This window comes from Pelmatolapia mariae, linkage group LG10_11 (genome assembly GCF_036321145.2).
Source record: "Pelmatolapia mariae isolate MD_Pm_ZW linkage group LG10_11, Pm_UMD_F_2, whole genome shotgun sequence".
Classification (NCBI taxonomy): domain Eukaryota; kingdom Metazoa; phylum Chordata; class Actinopteri; order Cichliformes; family Cichlidae; genus Pelmatolapia; species Pelmatolapia mariae.
The window spans coordinates 33034948-33060390 of record NC_086236.1 but is presented as its reverse complement, the minus strand read 5'-3'; the positions used below and the strand labels follow the sequence as shown (position 1 = coordinate 33060390).

General features: G+C 37.8%; 1 protein-coding gene across 6 annotated transcripts in view; it reads left to right on the top strand.

The window, feature by feature from the left end:
- LOC134636073 (protein turtle homolog B-like) overlaps positions 1-23500 on the top strand; it is a 151287-nt gene extending 127787 nt beyond the window's left edge. For 5 of the 6 annotated variants that reach the window (XM_063485858.1, XM_063485855.1, XM_063485856.1 and 2 more), the window contains 2 exons: positions 13826-13953; positions 15227-23500. In XM_063485858.1, coding sequence (XP_063341928.1) covers positions 13826-13953; positions 15227-15441 — 343 coding nt within the window. In that variant the 3' untranslated portion in view covers positions 15442-23500. Of the gene's footprint in view, positions 1-13825; positions 13954-15226 lie in introns of those variants that run through there. The other variant, XM_063485859.1, reaches the window with a different exon arrangement.
- The last annotated feature ends 1943 nt before the right edge of the window (positions 23501-25443 follow it).

Here is a 25443-nt window from a genome sequence, read left to right as displayed (position 1 = left end):
TTGTTGTGTTTGTTGGGGAGAAAAAATACAAACATACAGTACAGCACTTCAGAGTCACACTGCTAGCGATCAAAGATTTATGTAAATTTGACAAATTGAACACATTACACAGGAGACAGGAGACACAGCACGGAAGAGATTGATTGACAATGGTCTACAGCCGATCAGGACGCAGAACACAATGCGCTGTAAGAAAAAAAAAAAAAAAAAGCATGCAAAATTGCACACACACACAAAAAAATCCATGAAACAGCGAGGCCGCAAAAAGTGAACCACGTTATAGCGAGGGACCACTGTATACTCAAACTGAACACTTACAATGTTCAAAACACAATGTTTAGTTTATAATAAATCATCAATGTCTGCAACACTGAAGAAGAAAAATATCCAAACATACAAAGATCAGTAACTTCCATACATGTGTGTAGTCATTCAATGTCATGTGGTCATTCCAAGTGAACTTTTGTATTGGGATACCACACATTATTGTGTATGACAATCTAATCTCCTATCATATCACTCAGTGATTCCAACTAGTAGATATTCTTGTCAAAAGACTTGGTAAAAATTCAATGATTGCTTTTGCTGAAACAAAACAAATTCCAAGAAATGTGAAAAAAAAGATAATTTTTACATTGAAATATGTTGGCATCCACACACAGATATACAGACACACCCAACACTCAATTAGGTAGAAGAAGAATCAATACTTCAGTATCTCACTTTTGTGGCTACCGCAACAAAAAAAGAAAGTAAAAGTGATTCATTAAATAAGAATGAAACCTTCATACAATAAGAGGCTTAAAATGCATGTATTGTGGTATGCAGTGTTAAAGATTTTCTGTACTGGTCCTTGTGGCAGATGAGTGCAAACGTGTTATGAAACTGTTCAGTTGCATGTACAGCAAGTAGTCCAGAGGTTGGCCAGGATCCATGAATTATCCATAGCCATTCACCACAGCCACAGCTAATAAAAAATGACTTTTTTATTAGCTGGTAAAGGAACCCAAACAGTGTGTATACTCAGTTTAGATTAAAATATTATCAACAATGTAAAATTCCATTGGCACATAATATTGATGAATTCCCACAGCTAAGAATTCAATTTTTAGATCACAGAAACACCTCCCTCCTGCAACATGACAAGTGCAGGCCTAACTAGTGCAGTCCCTCCACATTTCTTCTTACCACTCAGATAAATGTTGCTGTCCTGCCGACAGACCTGAAGGCAGGTAAGGGGATCTGGCAAGGTTTGACTAAACGTAACTTCATTAAGTGCTTCAGACTACTCTCACTGTGCTTCATCTGAGTCTTAATCAGTTAACCAAGCTTGTTTATATTATTTTCCAAATACCTCACATTCCTGGTTATTTTCTGAATTGTTATAGTTTCCTTGCTCCGGGTAGTAGAACCGTCAGCGGGATTGCCTGGCAAAGATTCTGCCTTGCAAAGAGCATTTGCCAAAAAAAACATACAAAACAAAAAGGAGCTTTTTCACCTTCATATAAATCACAGTGAGCAAGAATAATACATTTATCAGCAAGTTTAAAACAAAACAAAGCAAGAGCTGCAGCAGCAGGAAGAAATCTGAATTCATATTGAATCCATGATCCAGTAGTTCATGTAGTTAGCACTCATCAGCAAATAATGGCAATATCAGAATTCATTTCAAGATGTCCAAAACACGACCTGCTTATTTTGTTTTACTCACCTTACGGTGCCCGATCCAATTATTTTTGTGCATTTTTGTATGCCTACCAGCTACCGCCAGCTGGTGTTTGAAATTGTTACCCATTTTTCACTATGTCAAGACAAAGCAGAGCACACTGCTAACTGCTTAGCTTTTGGGAGTAACTTTGCATCCAAATGCAGGAAATCAAAAGTTCAATGCACTTCAAGAATATAGTTTGGTGTACAGCCTGTTTTCCTTTCATACCTTATCTGATGGATTAACCATAGTTTATGTTCAGCTGTCTCTTGTGAGCTGGTTGTTTTTGTCAAATTTCTTATGTATCAGTATTGCTCAGAGTGTAGCTCTACTCTGCCTTTTTGGCCAGTTCCCAAGTTTGTCTCACCACAAGACTGAAAAAAAAAAAAGAAATGTCAGGACCCGAAATGATCTTTTCTATGGGCAGAAATCTGTGCCATCAGAAACTGAATTTGAATAAGTTAAATTTGAATCTGAATTGTAACTTGAATTTTGAGCTTTTGAAAACTGAATTTGAATTAGTCTAATTTGAAATTGAATTTATGGTTTGAAAATGATCATCACTAAATTGAAATTGAATTTTATATATTGAAAATGAATTCATTTGCTTTGAAACTGCATTTTATCCTTTAAAAATTCAGCTCTCGAATAATTTCAGTTTCACTCTCACCATTCAGTTTCAGTTCTACAATTCAATTTCAGTTCCAAAATTCAGTTTTTTGGAACTTACTTCCGGTTCCGGTTCAAGAGTAAACGAGCGCAGATTAATAGAACTACGTTTTACCAGCGGGCCGAAAGTGTTACTGACGGGAATCTACAGCGTCTTGAGCTGAATTAAGACTTCAGAAGTCATTCGTCATGTCGAATGACCAGCGGATAAACTCTCAGGTTGGTAATAAATGTATTAGAACAAGCGTCATGTTAACAATTGATAGCCGTACAATAACTTTTATGCTTATTGTAGCTGTTAGCTAAAAACGCTAATTTAGCCTAGTTTGCCCTGGATTTAGCTTTGACAAACAAATATGATCGACTGTTTCTAGTAGAATTCCAAAGTTGTCATCTTGTACCATCTCAGAGCCCTGTATGCTTGCAGAGACCCCTACAGTAGGGAAACATGCAAAACAGCGTCCAAACCTTTGTATTTCAGCTTTATTTATGTCATACACAGCATCCCAACTCTTTAGCTAACTTAATAACTTTAGCTAAAGTGAATAGTTAGTCTAATTCATTAGTGCAGCATTACTGGATCACCTGTTTGAAGTGATATAATATGATATACAACTATCACTGAAGCAGCAAACTTTGTAAATAAACAACACTTCTCATTCTCTAAACGTTTGGCCACAGCTGTAGATTATACTATCAGTGCTTTTTCACTCTTGACAATAATTACATTTCTAAATTCTCTTTGTGCATTTACAGGTAAACAATATCTAATATTTTATCTAAATGACTGCTTTGTCTTTGAAAAGGTGAAGAGCCTGAGGCCGGTGACAGTCCAGTTCTACTCTAAGTACATCCTTACGGTGGCTCACAGGACAAGGCCACATTCCTGTCCTGCCAGAGAGAAGAGAAACTTCAGAGTCTTCATGCAGTTCAACCACACCTGTCATATTCCATATGACAGGGGTCTCAAACTCCAGTCCTCGAGGGATGCATGAAACTTTTCCATGTGTCCCTGGTGCAACACACCTGAATACAATTAGTAGGTCATTAGCAAGAGTATAGAACTTGACTGCATGCTGAGGTGGCAACCCCTAACCCTACCTACTCAAGTAAATTTAAGTAAATATATGTATTTGGAAACATATACTTCTAAAATACTTTTATTGCACCATGTTCATTCACTCATGAGCTGCTGTAACGTGAATCAAATGGCTGAATTGCCAACTCAGCATGCATTCAAGTTCTATACTCTTGCTAATGACCTACTAGGTGTGTTGCAACAGGGACACATGGAAAAGTTGCAGGACAGCGGCCCTCGAGGACTGGAGTTTGAGACCCCTGCCGTATGGTGTTCATGCAGTTTTCTACCCCACAGTTACAGCGTGTCTGACTGCCTGTTCAGCATATGCAAAAATATATGAGTTTAAGCATGTGATGACAAAGGCCTTCCATTATGGTGTTTGTCATCACATGTCACAGACATCTGGATGATCATTTGGAATAAACAAAAAACTTGTTACTTCATCTTTTATCTTTATTATTATTATTATTATTGTTCTTATTTTACATTTTTCATTGTTAGGCATTAGGTTTATTTATAGTAGTCCTTTCCAACTTCTTTCCCTCTTCCATGTTACTGTGTCAGCATCTGTTTGGGGTTGGGAGTGGAACAGAAAGTAAGGAAATCCAAAGTGCCATTAAAACCAGGAGAGGTTCTTATATTTCAGAAGAAGGGATTAATTCAAAAGAAATGACCTCAATGCCATATTTTATTTAGGAACCCTAGAGAGCACTTTGCAAAATAACACATTCTTATAATTTCACCCTCAGATGAGCCAAGCTACGACTGTCAGGGAAGGTGATGTAGGTACAGAGCATGTGAGAGTGGTTAAGTTAATGTCTCTTGTCTAGATGAAGGCACAAGAGGGATCAATGACAATGCGTAGAGATTCAGTATCTTCAGTCTTCAGTGGACACTCCATTTCTGGCACAAAACACCTGTAAAAGATGATCGATTTAGGAGGTGACCCGACAACTTCAGCCTGTCAAACATAGCAATGGAGCAGTATGTTTTTAAAAAAAAAACTAAGCATGCACTCAGTACCCTAAGAATTATTATGGTAGTTAAACACAGTGATAGTCACATATCATATCACTTCAAACGGAGGTGATCCAGTAATGCTGCACTAATGAATTAGACTAACTATTCACTTTAGCTAAAGTTATTAAGTTAGCTAAAGAGTTGGGATGCTGTGTAAGACATAAATAAAGCTGAAAGACAAAGGTTTGGACGCTGTTTTGCATGTTTCCCTACTGTAGGGGTCTCTGCAAGCATACAGGGCTCTGACAGGGTACAAGATGACAACTTTGGATTTCTACTAGAAACAGTCGATCATATTTGTTTGTCAAAGCTAAATCCAGGGCAAACTAGGCTAAATTAGCTTTTTTAGCTAACAGCTACAATAAGCATAAAAGTTATTGTACGGCTATCAATTGTTAACATGACGCTTGTTCTTATACATGTAATACATTTATTACCAACCTGAGAGTTTATCCGCTGGTCATTCGACATGACGAATGACTTCTGAAGTCTTAATTCAGCTCAAGACGCTGTAGATTCCCGTCAGTAACACTTTCGGCCCGCTGGTAAAACGTAGTTCTATTAATCTGCGCTCGTTTACTCTTGAACCGGAACCGGAAGTAAGTTCCAAAAAAACTGAATTTTGGAGCTGAAATTGAATTGTAGAACTGAAACTGAATGGTGAGAGTGAAACTGAAATTATTCGAGAGCTGAATTTTTAAAGGATAAAATGCAGTTTCAAAGCAAATGAATTCATTTTCAATATATAAAATTCAATTTCAATTTAGTGATGATCATTTTCAAACCATAAATTCAATTTCAAATTAGACTAATTCAAATTCAGTTTTCAAAAGCTTTTATTCAAGTTACAATTCAGATTCAAATTTAACTTATTCAAATTCAGTTTCTGATGGCACAGATTTCTGCCCATACTTTTCTCAACTTCTAAGCTGAAGAAGGTTACCTATTCAGCTGGAGTCTGGATTATCAACTAGCAACCACCTGCCAGCTTCAAAGTGATGCCTGGAAAGCAAATCACTTCCTGTGTAGACTTAGTTGAAGATGATAACAGGAATAATTAAAGTATTCCGTGTGACAAGCAAATCTGAATACCAAGGCAGTAAGGGAATTCTACTTGATAAGATGCCTTAAAACAGTCAGGCTACATTAAAGGTGAAATTAAGTCCCGTTTAAATCTAATTAACCCTCAAGTCACAAAGCTATTTTAGCATCTAAATATATGAAGTAAGGACATGACCCTGATATATTGGATACAGGACTTTTTAAAAAGTGATTTCCATTTATTATACCTATGCTCGTTTCTTTATCTTACTGTGTATTTTTTATTGTTTCTTTGCAAAAGGAGTTAAGAACAAAAATTACACCTGCAAAGTTTATGTAGTATCCTCCTCTGACACTTCCCTGCAAAACAAATTGTCTTTGCTTCAATAAAAATAGAAAATAATTAGGGATGCACCGATACCACTTTTTTGGAAAACGAGTACGAGTACTTGCATTTCAGTACTCGCCGATACCGATACCGAGTACTTAATAAAAACACGATTTAAATTTACAGGTAACAGCTTTAGTCATATAATTTAACAAAAAACAAACAAACAAGGGACTAGTTTGGAATTAAGAACATTTATTTAAAATGAAAAGCATGCTGTATGCAACATATTAGAGAATAAATCATTATAAAAAAACAAAATTTAATTTTAAATTTGTTTGTCTGTTTCTCTGTTTAGAAGTCTCACTAGCACAGTCACAGCTGGGATGACATCAGAGGCTAGTGCGTCGTAGCTGCTCACTTTTTTAGTTAGTTCCTCAAAAGGGGCGAGGATGGCAACAGTCTTCTCCATAAGAGCCCATTGGTGAGCGGTGAGATAGTCAGGGAGTTCATGCTCGGACACATACACCCCCAGCACTCGCTTTTGCTCTATGAGGGACTGGAGCATGTAATACGTGCTGTTCCAGCGCGTCTGTACGTCCTGCTGCAGTCTCTTTATTGGCTGGTTGAGCTGTCCCTGAATGTCCTCGAGGCGGGAGTAGGCTAAGGCGGAATGTTTAAAATGCCCAACTATTTTCCGCCCCACTGCTATAGCATCAGCTATGCTTCTCTGTGCTAATAAGCCCTCGTGAACAGCCAGTTGGAGTGTGTGCGCGACACACGGCAGACTTGGGAGCCCTGCGTCATTCATGGCTTTAATCATGTTCTTGGCATTCTCACGAAGCACAACATGTACTGATGTTTTATGTATACCCCATGTCTGGAGCATTTCCTCAAACACATGCGCTATAGCCTGGCTGGTGTGCGAGGCGCGGAATTGTTTGGCATGTAATATGGCTCGTTGCGGCGTGAAACTCGTCTATCCACTGGGAGGTTAGGCTAATTAGCGACACGGGGCTAACACTGCTTGTCCAAATATCTGTGGTGAAACTAAACGCAGAGGAGGCTTGCAGTAGGCTGTGGATATGTTTTTTCAAGGACTCGTGTAGTTTAGGCAGCTCCGTGTCAGTCATGTAGTGGCGCCTTGGGACATCATATCTGGGCTCCAGAACATGGAGGAGACGCAGGAATCCAACATTTTCTACCTCCGAGAGTGGCTGGTCACTCAATGCAATGTACTCGATAATTGCCTGTGTTATTTTCACAGCACGTGGACTGTCTCTGGACATTTTCTCTCGTCTTGCAAGAGTTTGCTGCAGCATGGGTTGTGTTGGTTTAGAAGCGTGGGTAAACTCTTTGTACTCCTTGTCGTGTTGGGATTTTAGGTGCTTGATTAAATTGCTTGTGTTAAATGCGCTACCTTTTGAGCCTCCTCTGGACAATTTCGCTGAGCACAATTTGCAGTCCGCCTATGTTTTGTCGTCTTCGTTCACTTTGAAATAGTTCCACACGGCTGACATGTCTCACCTCGCCTTCTCCCCGCTCTGAGCTGCAGCCGGGGCCTGGGGGCAGGCACTCGGCGCAGGCACTCGGCGCCTGTGATTAACCCCTTACACGCCGCTCAAACATAGACATTTCTCAGACCGTGGTATCGGTCCCCAGTATCGGGGGACTTTTAACGAGTACGAGTACTTTAGAAAATGTGGTATCGAGGTCGATACCAGATACCGGTATCAGTATCGGTGCATCCCTAAAAATAATACATTTAACAGGTTATGTTTGAAGGACTAATCTATAACCAGATGTTAGTATCATTTTAACACCAAAATGTTGAACTCAGTCTATAATGCTTTGATCAACAACAAACTACAGTCCAGTAGAGCCACATTTGGGGCGTTCTTGCATATTTTATTAAATCCATTGATAGGTGCTTCATTAATTAAAAACAATCTTGTATGTAGATTAGAGATGGACCGATCCGATATTACGTATCGGTATCGGTCCGATACTGACCTAAATTACTGGATCGGATATCGGCGAGAAATAAAAAATGCAATCCGATCCATTAAATATCAAAAAAACACCTCACAAAACTTGCGACATGGCGTAACTCGGCTCATAACCGTAGCACGTCGGAGCAGTGTGCATCACGTGATAGAGCGGCTGCGTGCCTGGAGCCTTGCTAGCAATCCGGCATTTCATCTCCAAGGAAGTTATGCCAGAGAGAAGTAAAGCAAGTGTGTAAGTTCATCTCTGAATGTTTGTACAGCGTTCCCACGTTAAGCTTAACAACGGATATGTGGAGCGACTGCCTCTTCTCTCTCTCTCTCTCTCTCCCTCTCCTGCCGCTACTTCATGAAACTGCTTAATGATCAGCTGATCGGCTTTTCTGTCGGGAGTCCGTCTCTCTTCTTTTTTTTTGGCCCACTTTGCACCAGAAAGAGGAAACCAGCAGCTGAACAACAGCAGCACGTTTAACCTTGATAAGCTGTTGTTAGAATTTAGAATTTAATATTTCTTTCTACACCAGGATCCTTTTCTACGCAGCTGACGGCTGGTAACTGTGCAGGGGCGGATCTAGCAAAGTTTAGCCAGGGGGGCCGATGGGGCATGAACAGGGAAAGGGGGCACAAAGACATACTTTTCTTTTCTATTCTCATTTAAAATGTCTAGCTTTTAATAAATAGATATCTGAATCTTACACCCAAAGTTTTAATCTGATGTAAAATGTATAGAAGTCCATTACTGTATATAGTAACTGTTAAGTCTAATATACCCTAGTAAGCTATAGTACTTTTTCCTTTGGGAAGATACCATTTGTGCAGTTTGCAATTCTGTTGAAGAAAGATGTTGAATCTATTTAGTTATTCTTGAAAAATAATTTAATTCTGTGCATTTTTTTTCACACTGCATCAAATAAAAGTTGATTACTTTGATTAAGCATCATGAGGTGGAGGGTGGGGGGTGGTTACTTTTTTTTTTTTTTGCTGGGAGTTTGCAACCCTATTAGTTAGGTTGCTTATTTCTGCTAAGTACTCTTTAAAATACCAGAATAGTAAGGATGGTGCAGGTTTAAGTTTATTTGATTGATCAGTACTGCTGAACTATGAAATATTTTGGGTGCAGTGTATATTTTACATACAGGTATAACAGAATAGCTTTAGTGTTGTTGTTTATTTAAACTTGAGTATGAACTTAGACAAAATGCAGCAATATATTAAAAAACAGTTTTATTGATTAAAAAACACACTATATCGGATTCATATCGGTATCGGCAGATATCCAAATTTATGATATCAGTATCGGTATCGGACATAAAAAAGTGGTATCGTGCCATCTCTAATGTAGATGTGTAATGTTGAAAATATTTTGTAAAGAAAGACTTGAAAATGTTTGGATTACTGACATATCTGAAAGAAATTACTTATCTAATTATGGAAAGATAACAGATAATATAAAAAAAGTAATAGCAGTGAGGTTGTGTGCCTGGTGACACTGCTTTGTCTTTCAAACACAATTTGCAATACAACCTGTGCTCTGGGCACACATTGCAGGTGCCTCGCAGAAATCCTGATCACCTCCTCAAGGGGCCACCTCTATGGGAAGGATTCATGTACACAATAGTGTATCAAAATAGTCTGAAATTTGATGATCTTCGTGTTCTGATGTTGACAATCGTTCATTTGAGCCAGTTTATCACTTTGGCATTAGCCAAATTATCTCCCTCAAGGCTTTTTCAATTGTTTTTGCAGAAAATCTTGCTACTCCAAGTATGTCAATCATGGTTAAAAAAAAGAATAACATCAGACTGGAGAGAAATGTAGTTAGATGGTAACGCAGAGAGGGAAGAAAGTCAAAAAAGTAAAACTGAGGGTAATGAACTACCAGAAGATGGCATTGTAGACATCAAGGATAGCTACAAGTACCTTGGATCCCGAATGGGAACCATGAAGAGGCCACTAGGAAAGCCCCAAATACCTGCAGAGAGTATGGCAAGTCCTGAGCAGTCTGCTGAATGGGAAGAACAAGACCTGGCAGTCAACACGTAAGCCTTGACAGTTATCCTGCTGGGATAATAAGCCGGCAAAAGAGGAAGAGAGAACCCACTGACATCAAGACAAGAAAGCTCTTTGCATAAAGGGTTTCACCCCAAGTCCAGCACCCTGAGACAGTATGCTAAGCAAAAGGAAGGAGCCTGAGGACTAGTGACTGTCCAAACCACTATCCAGGATGAAGCAACAAACATCGATAAGTACATCAGGAAGATAGCCACAGCCAGTCATGTGCTTAGTGAATATCTCAGGCAGCATAAACTGAAGAATTAAAAGGAGGAAGATGGGCACCATAATGGAAGGACAGACTCCTGCATGGTATGTTCCACAGGCAGATAGAAGACGTGGCTGACATGAAGAAATCCTACCAACAGCTAGACCAGTCACTCTCAAACTGTGTGCGTACCATTGGTGGTATGTGGGCTCCCTCTAGTGGTACGCGGAAGTCTCCAAAAATATTTTTAAGATTAAATAATGTACCATGTTCTGACTGAGGGATTTCTGAAAAATTAAAACGTACAGCTCTGCTATCACTTCCGACTTAAATGAAGACAGAAAACTAAACAGCAGTGACGTTTGTAGGGTTACTGAAGTTGGACTAGCTGGTATATAATGATGTGCTACGTGGTGGCTAGCTACAGAGCTATGTTTAGCATAATATACATTAGCAGAGTGAAGCTGAAGGATAAAGGCAACTTTTTTCCATTTGATAAAAGTTAATGTGAGGGTTCCCGATGGTTACGGACAAATGCAATCGCATGGCAGGAGGCTGTAAACGGACCAAACTTTAGTCAGGAAAACTACTGAGATAATCCCTCCACAATACAAGGTTAGTCATTAATATACTGCTGCATGGGCTGGGCTGTAGTTACATCGTAAGGTTTAAAAAATTGAGCATTAAAATGAATAGTGGTAATAAAAACCAAGAGAGGCCAACAGTGATCTGCCTTTTTTTAGGGGCTTGTTCACATTAAATAGAACAAGAAACAAAGCATTAAAACATGTTAAAAACACAACAGCCTTAACAAACGCAGAGCAGTTTGGACCCGGGAGCAGGGTTCATATGTCATACGATTGCAGTACAGTTGTTATTATCGTCACTTGTCACATCCTGTTTATGACAGTTAAAATAAATAACATTCATATAAGAAATAAAATTGTCTCTGGTAAACTGTATATGGTGTTAAATAGGCCTATACTACTGTACTTTAATGTCGGTCATAAGGGCGGTGCTTTAAGAGCCATGTATTGTATGAGGTGATAGTCATTGTGAAAAGTCTGAGAACCACTGAGCTAGATCAAGCTGGACTGAAAGACAGCGCAGTGGAACTAATCATGGCCACACAGGAACAAGCTCTAAGCACAAGATCAATAGAGGCTGAGGTCTAACCAAGTGTCTGTCATAGTGTACAGGAACATCTGTGCGGAGTACGGCCTGGAACTCCCGAAATTGGGACACACACCCCTGGGTGGTTGAGAATGAGGGGCATTGACCCCCACACTGGCCAGGTAGTTCCAGCAGATCCCAGAAACAACACCTGAGATCTCTGTCAAGAAGAGCACAGTCCTAGGAACAGCAAAGATACTGCACAGGGGTCTACAAGCTCCCAGGCATATAGATCTGTGTGTGTGTGTGTACATAAATACCTGGGGTCATAAATGATGTCACAGAACTTTTACCCCACCAATATGCAAACTGGTGTGAAAAACTATTAAAAGCTTTAACAGAAGTAGATTCACGGTAGGAAGTGTTTTGTATAATTGAGAATATAACAGACATATTTGTTACTAGTAATATGATCCCACTGCATCAGCCCAAGTTTAAGTCTAGTTAATATAAAATGAGCTAGTTCAAAATAAGATAAGACAAAACTATTTTGTTTAGCCATTTGTATTAAAATTTGATCTTCAGTTTAAATATATCTGTTATACTTGGTTGAATCATTCCATTTTTACAGCTTGGTCTTCTTCTGCCTAAAGTTGTGTATGAATTTAGAGGGTTAGCTTTTGTCCTGCGGCAAGCAAAATATGATAGTTACTTTAAAAAAACCCATACAGGTTGATTTTGGTGTTTTGTCTCTTTGGCACTGAGTGAATCGATAAAAACAGTGACTGCGTGGACCTTTTCTTTCCTCCGCATAGACACTCTCTGTTCTCAGATCACTTTGTAAACATGCTTTTAGCATTCTCCTCAAGCGTGACACATTCTGCCATTTCTAAATAACAGATGCTTATATTGTACGACCCCAATTGAAAATATTTTGAAGGCAATAAAATATTTTGTAAGATTGGCGTTGTGATGTCACCTGAAGCTGTGTGTCCACTGGGAGGAATAGTTGACAACTGTGTTTTCTTGTGGTTGTTGTTGTTTTTGCTTTAAAAATGAAGCAGACAGTGCTGTTGCATGTTCTTGGCAGTGATGAAATTGTTGCGTGTTTAAACTTCGGAGCTCAAAGAAATTAAAATGTATTTAGCTTTTAATAAAATTGCACTAGATTCCTAGAAAGTTTTTAACAGCCATAGCGTAACGATAACCACGACCAGCACTTCCCACGAGCATTTCTATATAAATTAGGACAAAATCCTGGTGGACACATGGCCCTAATCCTCTACATAAAGCATCTGTAGAGAGCATGAATCAATTCATCTCCTGTAAGTATACAATTGCACTTGTAAGTGGACTGCAGAACAGTTCTCACTGCCATGTGACACAAGTGCCCTGCCAAAGCAGCTTCTGCACTTCTTTTTCTTCTAAAGAACCAATGTTTTATAAAAGCGGGGCAACCAGGGAGGGTTGAGGTTCCCCTTAATCTTTGAGTTACCTGCCCAATGAAGTGCTTTTGAATGTATTCCCCTTTAAAGTCGTGTTCCATGTGCAAACTGCCATGCATGCTATCGCTAAATATTGCTCTTCCGTTTCAAAAAAGAAACAATTATATGGATAAATTCTTGTTACATTTGTTGTCCTGGTGCTTCGCTTTTCTTTGGCTTATTTTTCATTATGTGACTGTTCCCAAGTAGTCATTTTCCCCTCCCGCCATCTCTCCCCCTGTCAGCATGGTGAAGCCCATTGTAGACAGTATCCATGTCTATGAACACATATTGATGATGCTTTGTTGCTCAGCTGTGATTCTCCCCCTCTACTAACAGCATTCGGTTTCTCTCTGCAGCCACGGTGGGAAGATGGCCTCTCTGTAAAGCATATTGTTTTCTGTGCCTTGAGAGAATCAAGCGCGTGCTTGTGGCAGAAATCTGGGGGCTGCCTTGTCACATGTGCCTCTGTGAATGGGAGGGAAGTGATGAACAGCTGCGAAAAATGTACTTCACGCCAAGGAAACATTTGTATCTGTTATTTTCAGAGAGAAATGCCATACTTCTTAGAGTAAACATTCAAATCTGCAGACTTATGAATTGGAAAGAGCATTTAGTAATCTTCATTTTGGAAACAGTTCCTCTGAAACCAACAGTGCAAGTCTTTTTAAGTGGAACTTTTCTCACTGACCTAATCTAGCTAATGGGATCAATAGATAGCTTCAGGAGTTGTGAAATACTCTGTTTTTCTTTGGATGAAAATTGTTTGGATCAATTTGAGCAAAATATCTTCAATGCCCCAGAAATTTCAAGGTGCATAATACTTAATGAAATCTGGATTTTATTTAGTGAAAAATTTTCATAGTAAATCCAGATGATGTATAAGGTTATAGTAGTCCTAATCACATGGTTTTCTTATTGCAAAGCTTGGGTAAGCCTCAATAGGTGTCTCACATTGATCCTTTGGCAATGTGCTGCGCCTCTCGCTTAGCACGAGCAGTGCTGTTTTGAGATTGTGTGGGTTATGTTGCGCTCCGTAGTGCAGAAATACAGTTCACTGACCACGTTTAGCCTGGAGTTACCCCTTTTTTCCTCTTTCTCTCTTCTTTATTCAGAAAACGTCGAGGTGCGCAGAGTGCCCTTTCAGGGTCTGAGAGGATCGATGCACTGAGATACCAACGTATTAAAAAGGCCAAGAAGATGACTATGAACAACAATAACTCCAAGACCAGAAAGAAAGCAGGTGTGAACCACCATTCAATATTTTTTCTCATTTTTTCCACTGTTGAGGTCTCTGTAGTGGAACAAGGTTCCGTTTTATCTTGAAAATGTCTTTGAAATGACCTGCTGCCATTTTCAGAAGATTGTCAAGCATGGCATTTTGAAGCTCATCACCAGCTGACATTTGGTCAGAAGCCTTTCCTGTCACATTCCAGCATCATTTTAATGTGCAGGGCAGTGCGTTAGAATACCACCTTAAAGGAGAAAGTGTAACAGCCCCCCTCCAAAAAAAAAGAGAGCCATAAATCATGAAACATTACTCCAGACAACACGAGGTTCTTAAAAATGATTTTTCTCCTTAAACTAAACTTCTAGGCTTTTGACAAATGGAGGTGTTGGGAGTGTTTCTGAGTCCAAACACTCCCAAAAGCAAACAGTGAGGCATCACTGAAAACAAATTACATCCTTTTCTATCAGATGTTGCAATCAAGATCTGCTTTTTATGAAAAGTGGGACTCAAGTGGTTGAGTAGTATGCTAGCTTATTGCTTGACCACTCGAGTTCCCTAAAAATACCCATACAGAGTACAGCACTGTAATAGATTTGAATGTTGAAGATAAAAATATATGCGCTAAAAAGCCAACTGACATATCATAATTTAGACTATATGGAAAAGAGTACTGGGACACCCACACATTAAACATGAGCGCTCTTTGCTTCTAGAAACTGCTGCAGTTTTTGTGCTGATGTTAATGCCAGAGCTTTGGCGTTACTGCACAGCAGAGAGTTGGTGACGTTTATGCAAGAAGCTCAAAGTGTCATCTTAGGGAGCATTCTCATTGCTAGAGCCAGCTTAGCTTAGCATAGTGTAAATCCAAACAGCATAGGATAAAATGCCTACACTGTAATAAAAAAAGGCTTTTGACCATGTTATATGACCTGACTTAGCAGCACTTATGGCCTGGCATACGTTGTGCATGAACTTACAGATTGTTAATTGAGATATATTTTAGTTTTTAATGTTTAGTTTAAATGAGGTATAACAGATGCAGATATAGTGGATTTTGTCGTCATTGTAAAAGTGAAAATCGCTGTTTCCAGTTATTAAAATAAGCTGACTGCCTACTGGCTCAAGATTCATACTGAATTACAGAAAAACTGGACTTGTGGGTACTTCATGGAGTTGATCTACTCCTGCCCAGAAGCAAAGCATCATTTCAGGGAAAGGGTCGGAACAGCATTTCCACCTTGAGTTCTGGTGGCTATGACCTGCCTGTTCGTCTTTTTGCCTCCAGGTGTCTCCACCTCTCAGACCCAGCAGGCCTACACCTCTCAGGTACTCCAGCCCGAAGAAGCTCTCTACCTCCGCAAAAAGAAGAAACGGCCCATTCTCCATGACCCATATATTCGCTTTTCTGCTCTGCTTTACCGTCGTCCAATTCGGGAGGACCAGAAAGCTATTTTGGCTAGCATGGACAACACAGACCTAGACCATGCCACCCTCCTCTGAAAGTCACAGCTGTGCAATACAGCTCCCCTTTCCAAAATGACACTGCACTAGCTACATCTCAGCTGAAAGAAAAAAGAATACTGTCACTAGAATTGTCGCAGTTTATTACCTACAAAGGGGAGTGGCACAAAATTTCAGCATTCAGATTTGGTTTATTCTACAGCTGCACCCCTTGGTCAGTCTAGTTTGCATTAGTAAGCATTCTGCTGTGTTCATGAATTAACCTTGACAAGTCTCAATTTCTTCAAAAAAAGCAGATTAAGAGAATTATTATCAGAAGCCACACATATGTTTTTGTTTTAAAAAAATCAGTTTAATGCCATCTTTGATTGGAATTGTGGTTTTGAGGCATTTCCTCCCCCAAATTTTGGATTATTTGATGTCCTGCTTTGGAGACCCAAAGGCACAGCAATCTTCTGTTCTTACATCAAGTAGTATTCCATTTAAAAAAAAATGTTTAGACCTCTAAAGATTTAAGTGATAACTGACACATTTGTCCAAAATTTTACTCCAGTGCAAAATCATTAACTAGAATACATACAGCCTACCATTTTGCTGATTTTCATAACGACTATTTTCCTAGTCCAGTCTTCATATTCTTAATTTTAACATTCCCTCCAGCCTCGGGTCCTGTTTCTTGTGCTGAGCCAATCCTCTCTCCCCATCCTGCGGGTCTCCGTTTACAGCACCTTCTATAAGAACCTCTCTCCGCCAGCAGCATCTCTTATCTGCCGAGAAACTCGCCTCACAAATATGGGTGTTCTCACTTCCTACCAAGTATACCTCAGAGCACAGGACACGAGACCACACAACCACCTGGATCAGCCAGGAGAACAAACTAGCCTTTTTACTCATCTTTTCATTATTGTTGCTTTTTTTATGTACCTGTTTTTATATTTGTTTCCAAATGTGCAAACACTGAACACATAGTTTATCTGTTCAAGAAAGATTCACATCTTTACTCATCAGCTTTTTTCTGCTCTGTGCTGAATGAGCAGGAAAAGGGCTTGTGGTGAAAGGAAACAGAAACATTACCTTTAGCTTTACTGTACTCGGCCTAATCTTCACTCTGTGTAGTTTTTCACTGACAGATGGGAACCAAACAGGTCTTGTCTTCATTCCACATAATATTACAAAAAATCTGGCACCCTCAAATGTGGCTTTTTAATAACAAAAAATATTGTGATTTCTATTTAGTTGCTGATTCGATTTTCTTATGAAGTTATACAGTTGCTCCAATTATTTTGAATTTTAATTTTAATTCCAGCTTTTTACATCTCAGAACGGTTTGCACTGGAGCAAAATCTTGTCCACGTCCTGTCTCTTCCTTTACATTTCACTTCTTCTACTTTGGTTGGCTTAGAGGGCTGCAAATCCACTTCTGAAATTTATGCCAAAAACAATTCAGTGAACAGAAAGAAACAATTTTAGGGATTTTGTGCCATTTCAGATACACACATATATATATATATATATACACATGTGTGTGTGTGTGTGTGTGTGTGTGTATACTTACAATTTTGCTTCATATTTATTTAGGAGGGCATAAAACACTGGCTTTATTTGGCCTTAATCTTTGCCTGTTTCATTTGTGTCAAACTTTATTTAATGTTTGTTTTTTATTTGTGTTTTTTATATCTGCTTCTTTTGGCCAGTTTCTATTTATGTGCTTGTCATTTGCTGAGACTCCATCTATGCTCCAAGAAAACGCTGTGTGGCACTGAAGGTCACACACAGTGAGCCGAATGTTTTTGCTGTATTTTCACAGATTGGTTCAAATATTGATTCCACAGATTGAGAAATGTGTTTAACATGTGATGGATGTGTTGGATGCTACGCAGCTACACAGTTCATTTTTTTATGATTGGATGAGTAACAAAAGTGCCATAACATCAGAAACTCAGCTATATTACACAGTACACATGCTGCTTCTTGTTACATTATGGAATCCGCAGATGAGGGGTGTGTACGTTAAAACAAAACAAAAAAAAAACAATCAAGCTTTTGTTGTGTGTGGATTTTTATCAGTAGGTGTATTCACTTCATGGTGTCATGGTGACATGTTGCAATATGAGAACAATGGAGGTTGATTAGTATGATAATAATCTATTTATTTCTTTATTTCTTGTGATTTTGAGCTGCTAATCCCAGCAGTCTTCTAAAATCAGACATTTTTTCAGTGACTACATTTACTTGCTTGTATAAGATATTTCCACAATAAATGCTTTCATAAAGAGCAATTTTAGACAGGCCTTCTGTAATGCAGGAGCAATTCTGGAATAGATGTGATTCTTTTTTTCATTTAGATCTATCTAATAAAACGGCTACTGTAACTAAATCTTCTGAGTGCGTTTGTAATACATGAATAAACAAGCTAAAATAAAAGAAAACATATAACAGAAGAGTCCTGACTTGACAGACGTTATACAAAAAAGAAAAAAGTAGAGAAGCTCCAGATAATGCACTTATTGTGGAAATAACTATGTTAATTCATACAACTTTAACCACATTTTCCACTTCCAAAAACCAATAATAAGAGTTTTAGTCAGAATAACTTGGCTTCACACCTCCTATAGAAATTACTGGTAACATTTTGTTAACAAGACCCACTCCAATCTGTAAATGCTGTGCTGCGTTTAGGGACAAGGTCAACAAAAGTGGAAATCCTGAATGTTGTTTTTTATATTCTTTATAAAGGGGGTCCACATACAGGGACTCATCTGCATGTCGCATATTCTTTTTGTTGCTGATAGTAAGTTGCCAGCGGTCATTCCAGACTTAGGTAACCTTCTAATGAGTTTAGCATGCCTTCGGTCAATCACTGGTATCCTCCACACTCATTGGTAGATGCTTCAGTGTCTCATCTTGAAGCTGCAAAATGTTTAACGTGAGTCCCGCCCACTTCATGTCTTGCTGAATGTTACTGATTTTCTGTGGTCACTGGTTGCCACATTGCTGCTAGTTGCTACACGTCTGGATGCCCCTTAAGGCACCAACTTAAGGCTAAATAGCTATCTCCCCAGAGGTGATGTAGTAGCGATGGCAAACAGAAGCTCGTGAGATGCTGGGGAAACCATGAGTGATGCATCCATAAATGATTGCAAACACCACTTCCATTTCCAAAATGTGAGCAGGCTTTTGGTGTGAGTGGTGATTGGTTTCAGAATCCTGTTGAAAGAAGAACAGGGAAGTCTTCTTCCATGAACCCCCCTGTCTGAGGCATCGCAAGATTTGAAAAGCTGTATTTTGACAACAATTCAAAGGTTTAATTTGCTTTGTGCCTGTTAAATACACCACAGTTTATTTCATTTCAGCAGACCTTGGTGTGTGTGTGTTGCTGTAGGCTCTCTCGGTGAGGGGAGGAAATATGGTGCTGTGGCAGTTTGTAGGCTAAAACAGAGAGGACTGAAACTGATTGCATGTAACACAGTGGATGAAGACCCAAGATAAATGCATAAAAATTAGCTATAATATCCTCAAAATTTGATATAGATTATTACAATTATATTTACAGTTCTAAGAAGAAACAAATGAATTAGGAGTAAAGTAAATTTGTGATTGCCTAAAATTGGCTTTTAAAAGAATGGAATACAATTTAGAATAGTCTTGGAACTTCCTTTAAAGAGTTTATATCGAGGATTTAAAGGCACTTAGTTCATCCAACAGAGGGGATCCTGCAACTTTCCTGTTTGCTTCACAACTTTGAAATGTCACAAATAATAAGTTAACAACCAGCTGATCTGAGCAAAGTCGGACAGAGCGTAAATCTGTAATCCGTGACTTATTGTGACTGTATAACAGATTATTTTTAATCTGTCATATTATCTCAGTAAGGACTCATAATTAACTACATATGACAAATGTTTGGAAAATCTGTTTACATTTCATATGTCTGAAAAAACAAAACAATCGGCTGATTTATTGAAATTTTAAAAAACCAAATATCTAAATATAAATAACTGCCTTAAAAATCCTATATCAGTCGGGCTCTAGTTTAAATGCTTTTTAAGTTAAGCATTATTAATTAATGATCATCAATTAGTTAACTAATGCTATTAGGAGAATGTGAATAAACAGCTACTTTGACTTTATTTATAAAATGTTTATCTACAGTCTTTAAGATATTTGCTGAAGTTAAACTAGGGATGGACTGTACTGGGCAATATCAATTTGTAACCTTTATTTAAGCAGGCAACTGGTTAAAATACCTTCAGAATAGAATAGAATAGAATAGAATAGCCCTTTATTGTTATTAGTATTAGTGACAGAGACCTCCAGAAGGAAAAGCCTCTTGAAGAATTGCAGATAGGACTAAAACGAAATATCAGGGTTTAAAAGATCAGCAGCATACATCCATAAACATTTCAGCATACTGTCCCCTAGGAGTCAAATATTTAATTAGATTCTGCAAAGGGTAATTTTAAAAAAGCACCTTTAAAACAAAACTGAGTTAATGTGATTGATATCTTGTAATGTACATACTATACTGACATCTTGTACCAGAATTATTTCTAAAATACATATATCTGAAAGCTCACTTTGCTAATTAACTAAATAGTCAACATATTGTTCTATGTTGTATTTATTTCACATTTGAAAAGAATTTTAAGTGAGCTAATGTATACAGAGGTTTCTATATTGAAATTAATTAGTCTATATATTGTAAAATGTAAAATCAGAAATTGCCTATTTTAGTAATATTTGTCGATATGCATGCATGAATGAGAGCAATTGATATATTTTCCCAATTTATGTCCATTTGGAAATACACTTTAAGTAGATAGCTATAGCCAGTGTATATTTTTCAGTTTGAGAGTCAAGTCTCCCAAAGCACACACAGTAGGGTCTACTCAGTCCTCTGTATCACTTCTATAGTGGCCTGAGAACTTGATGAATATCAAGCTCATGTTTCACTGACTTTGCATCTCATCGCCTACCAGTCAACCAGATTTCCACCCAGAACTTGTGTTGGAACAATGACAGCTACTTATTCAGCATGGGGCAGGTTTAATACAGACTCACATCTCTGACATCGCTGTTGTCTCAGACTTAGAATTACATCCCACTTTTCATCCACTGATTGCATGTAGAACACGCATTTGTGTTGAGTGCATTTTTGGTTTTTGTCTTGAATAACACTCTTTCCAGACTTATTTGAATGTATCTGGTATCAGTAGGGAATGGCATAGTGGTGCAGCAGTTAGCAGTGTCACCTCAAAGAATCTAGTCTTGTGTTCGAATCCACCCTGGGGCCTTTCTGTGCAGAGGTTGGTTGCATGTTGTCCCCATGTCTCCATGGGTTCTCTCTGTCTGTGTTAGACCTGTGACAGATTAGCAACCTGTCATTGGTGTAGCCGGCCTCTTGCCCTGTGACAGGTGCAACAGGCTGCCTGTTCAAATACATGTAGATAAAGTCACAAGAACAGCTCTTTAGCTTAGCAACTGTAGTTGTACAACTGTGTGACTTTGCATCGTTTGATCACCAAAGGTTTTAATTAGACTTAGGTGAGTGAGGATAGCTGAGAAATCTTAAAAAGGCCAAGGGAAAGGTCATCTATCTTGACAAAAAATTACTGTTAACCTCTTAACTTGTCCATGTAAATAGTGTATATTGGAAGATATAGTCTGCATGGTATAAACGATTGAGTGATGCTGACAAAAACTGGGATTTGCACTACCAGAGCAAACACTCTGAGAAAGACGTGTGGCAACAGTGGTCTTGCTTTTAAGATAGAAGCCACAATTAAAATCTTTAGCTGAACAATCAAAATCAAACTAACTGTAAAAAGCTGTTTACTTACTTTGGTGAATAATGCAACTCAGAGAGTGCAGCTGGCAAAAACATGTGCTATGGGTTTGATTAGTCAAGAGGATTTAAGGCTTCAGAATTCCTCAGTATGTCTTTGTAAGTGTATGTTAGGCCGTGTTACCTACATGTTACTAAGTCATGTTAGCTCACGTGGAGGTATATATTAAAAAAAGACTTCCATCTGTATTTTTGCACATGGCCATCCCTACAGTTGTAATACACCGTTTCTCCATGACAAGCTGGAAGATTAAAACCTGCAACCACAATGTCAGAGCCAATGTTATCATAGTTAACTAGATGTTAACAGTTAACCCTCTGCCTTTACTAAACACACTAGCTAGTTCGCAGCTTTGCTAACATAGATAAATCTACAATTATTACAAAGTAATTGTAAAAAATTTAGACATCAGAGATTAGCCAATACTAGTTATCAATCCAACAGCAAGAAGGCGAGCTAAGTATCTGCCTGGCAACCTTTCAGACTTTCCAACATTTATTATTTTTCAGTCTCTTACTCTCTCTCTCTTTTCCCTTCTGTAAATGTCATGTTCTTTCACATTGCTGCTGCCATTGTTTCCATATTGAGAATACAAAGGTAGTTTTGTCCTCTAGCTAGGTGAAGACCCATTGGTGGTAGTGTGTTACATTATGTTATAAAGCATTACGTGACTTTCCCTGGACAGTTATGAGAGTCTGAAGCAGTTATTTTAAGGTGTAAAAGTTGCCTGACTGTTGCATAAAGAATACATATATGCAGAAATAAATATTTTAAAGAGAAAAATACTCATAGTTTGGCAATGAAAAAAGACATTACCAAATGTGCTATTACATTTTGTAATGTAAGAAAGATTGGTAGTGTATTTTTGCACTGAATGTGGCAGTAACATCTCTCAAAAATTTGATGAAATTTGATTAACAAAATAAATTCAAAATATCAATTTGTCTTATTTTAGAGATATTCCATGTATTTTATTTTTTTACATCATTTTTTTTCCTCCGTGTAGATCACAAACTGTACTTTGGACACACACACACACACACACACACACACACACACACACACACACACACACACAAAACCCATGCTTGATTAGTGTGTCTTTGTGAAATCATGTATTACATAGCTCGCTATACTGCTCTACATTTTGAGCCAAATATGATGATTTGCAGTTGATGGTACTGAAGCAGAAATTTCACATTTTTTTAAATCACGCATTCAAAGACACTTTTTGAGGAAAATCTCAGTACTGTATCACTCAGTCCCTGAACTGAGGAGCACCTCTTTCAGTGACCAGTCATCATATTGTTGAAGATGTTCACATTTTTAAATGCTAAAGAGGATTTTACCCCATGTGCTAAATGAGAAAGAATACCTGGTGCTAATACATGCTGCACATGTTAAAGGAAAAATGTTTGTTTACTTACAAAATACATTTAGTTGCTAAATGCACCCAGACTCATCTTTTTCCTCATTTTCATTATTTTTTATGAGCTCAGATTTGCAGTTTATATGTAAACACTGGCATCAGTCATTGTCAGTCATTGTCACAGAGGTTGCTTTGATATTGCTTTAACATCATAGCTGTGAACTGCAAACTGTTACAGTGATGAAATCCATCATACATCACTACTCTGAAAAAACAGTTCACGTCTCTGCAAAGTCTTTTTAAACATTCATTATGGGGACTACAAGCCCATAAATAACTAACATAGTCATATTTGTTAAACACTTTTGAGTACAGTTTGTTGTTGAAAAAAAGGCATCCTTTGATTGAAGAAAGGATGTACAGTAATAATAGACATGCAAACAAAAGCTACTTAAAAGCCAGCAGCAGACAGCTGCAAGTAATACATATGCAGACGTATTACTTCAGCCTGGAGTAATGTATGAAACTACATTACAAACTAAAGTGCAGAAAACAGATCACAGTTTAAGAAAAAAGTTTGTTACTACCATGTAAATAATAACTGAAATTAGCATCCGTTGTCTCACGCCCTCTCAACACTATATATATATATATATATATATATATATATACATACATATATATATATATATGGACATACATCATTGTTGTGTGTGTGTGCGTGTAGAAGAAACTGCAATGCACATCGACTATATTGACTGGGTGCGAACTGTAGTAGGGTATGCTTAGTGACACATTATAACATGATGTAACAGTGTCCATAACATACGTGAGTGATGGAAATGTTCTAAATCCTAGAAATTAGTTTAATAATAAAATAATATAGAGACAGAATATATATATCTATATATCTATATATCTATATATATATATATATATATATATATATATATATATGTATATATATATATATATATATATATATATGTATATATAACACACGACTATCTATATTTGGGGACAGTACTTGTTTTCAAGAATGTACAAGTCTATATTCTATTCTATTATTTTTATATCCATCTACTGCTTTATATTGTAGCGCTGCAGAATTGTACACAAAGTAGAGAATTATGTATGTTTAATTGTATACAAAACAAAAGAGAATGGTGCACCACACTGTACTGTATATCTCATTGTCTATTACACAGAGAATCTCAGAGAAGGTTGCAGTGAGCTAGTTTTTATAGTAATGTACATTTGCAAATGTACCTGTTGAATTATTTTTGCACCTTCCACACCCCACACTGCTTATGTGTTCATTATGGAAAGGAGTATTGCTCTGTGTTAGGTTAACATCATTAGACCTTTTTTTTTAGACCTTTTTGGCTACTGCAGTTAAACATTTTTGAATCTACTTTGGCATGAAAGAATCGGTACGGTGCTCTCTTGCAATCTTCACACATTAGAGCACAGAAATCTAATTGTAGGTTATATTTATGGAATTCACAAACTGTGCAGACTGATAATATTTGACAGTGTATATGTGTATATTTCAGTATATGTGTAACAGAAGCAGTGCTTTGTGCTGCTGTTTTGGAACTGATGTAAGGGGGGCTCCAAATGTTTGATTTTTGTTGGAAACTGAAGCATGTGCAAGTTACTGAACATTCTCCTGGATTTCGCACTCAAGTGGAGGTCGAGCATTGCAGCAGCTGCTAAAAGTTACTCCAGACATTCAGTTCACTGCTGTACATTGCCAAAAAGAAAAGGACAAGAAACATGTCATATACATTCTGACAACTGGTGCTATTTAAAAACATTCGTGGTGCTTTTTTTTTTAAGTTAGGTATTTCCTTGCTTCAGACAAAATGTAGCTACACAATCCTGTACTGTACTGCAATTTAGGTTGTTGTCTGGCCAGTCGTTTGTCCTGGTTCTCTTATATGTTCCAGGAGGTTTTCTTTGACTGCTGTTGTTTCAGGGAATACACAGATTCAATTGGAGTAACATTTGGAGTGGCAAATTTGAAAGCAAGGAAATTTAATAGGTAATTCACTCAAAAACACATCATGATGATTTTTTTAAACTGATTTTTTTTTTTTTTTTTTTTTTTTTTGTGGAGACTTTAGAGTTGTTTAAAGTTTTCTGTATTTGTGGTTGCAAATTGTATCCACACATTGTGTTTGGTGCTGAGTAAACAAATAAGGTCACCGTGACTTTCAATAGTCATCAACATCATTTAAAATCCCTGGAGAGGCATTGTTTAAGATCAAAGAATCATGCTAACTCCCAGCAGGTGCTCTTTAATGCTAGGTGGTAGGTTAAACCAATGGGGTATAATTCAAGTTACCCCAAAAATCCCCATGAGAGGAGCAGCCTGTAGCATCGCTATGTTTGAAGACCAGAAAAAGCATCTAAAAAGTGTTTCCTAAAGATGCTTTTTCAACCTACTCGCATACTCCTTTGGTTCATTGTGTACTAAGTTCAAATATCACGTGAAACCTTTTGAAAACTTTCTTTCTTTCTCATCACAAAATGCAATACAATGTTTTTTTTCTTTTAAACAGAACTGTGCTCATTGTCTTCTCTTAATTGTCTTCCTGTGATATAAAGGAATGCTTTGAGTTACAGTGCATCTGGAAAACAACACAAACATAAGTGTGTTCATTGTTAATTACAGGAGTAGACAACTCAGTACCTCAAAATGTCTTTTCATGGAAATCTTTAGTCCAAATGTGTATCTTATCCATTTTTATGTTCCCCATCTCTGAGAAATCAGTCCTCGTGATGCTTTTTGATATTTGTTGGCACAAACACTAACAGGAA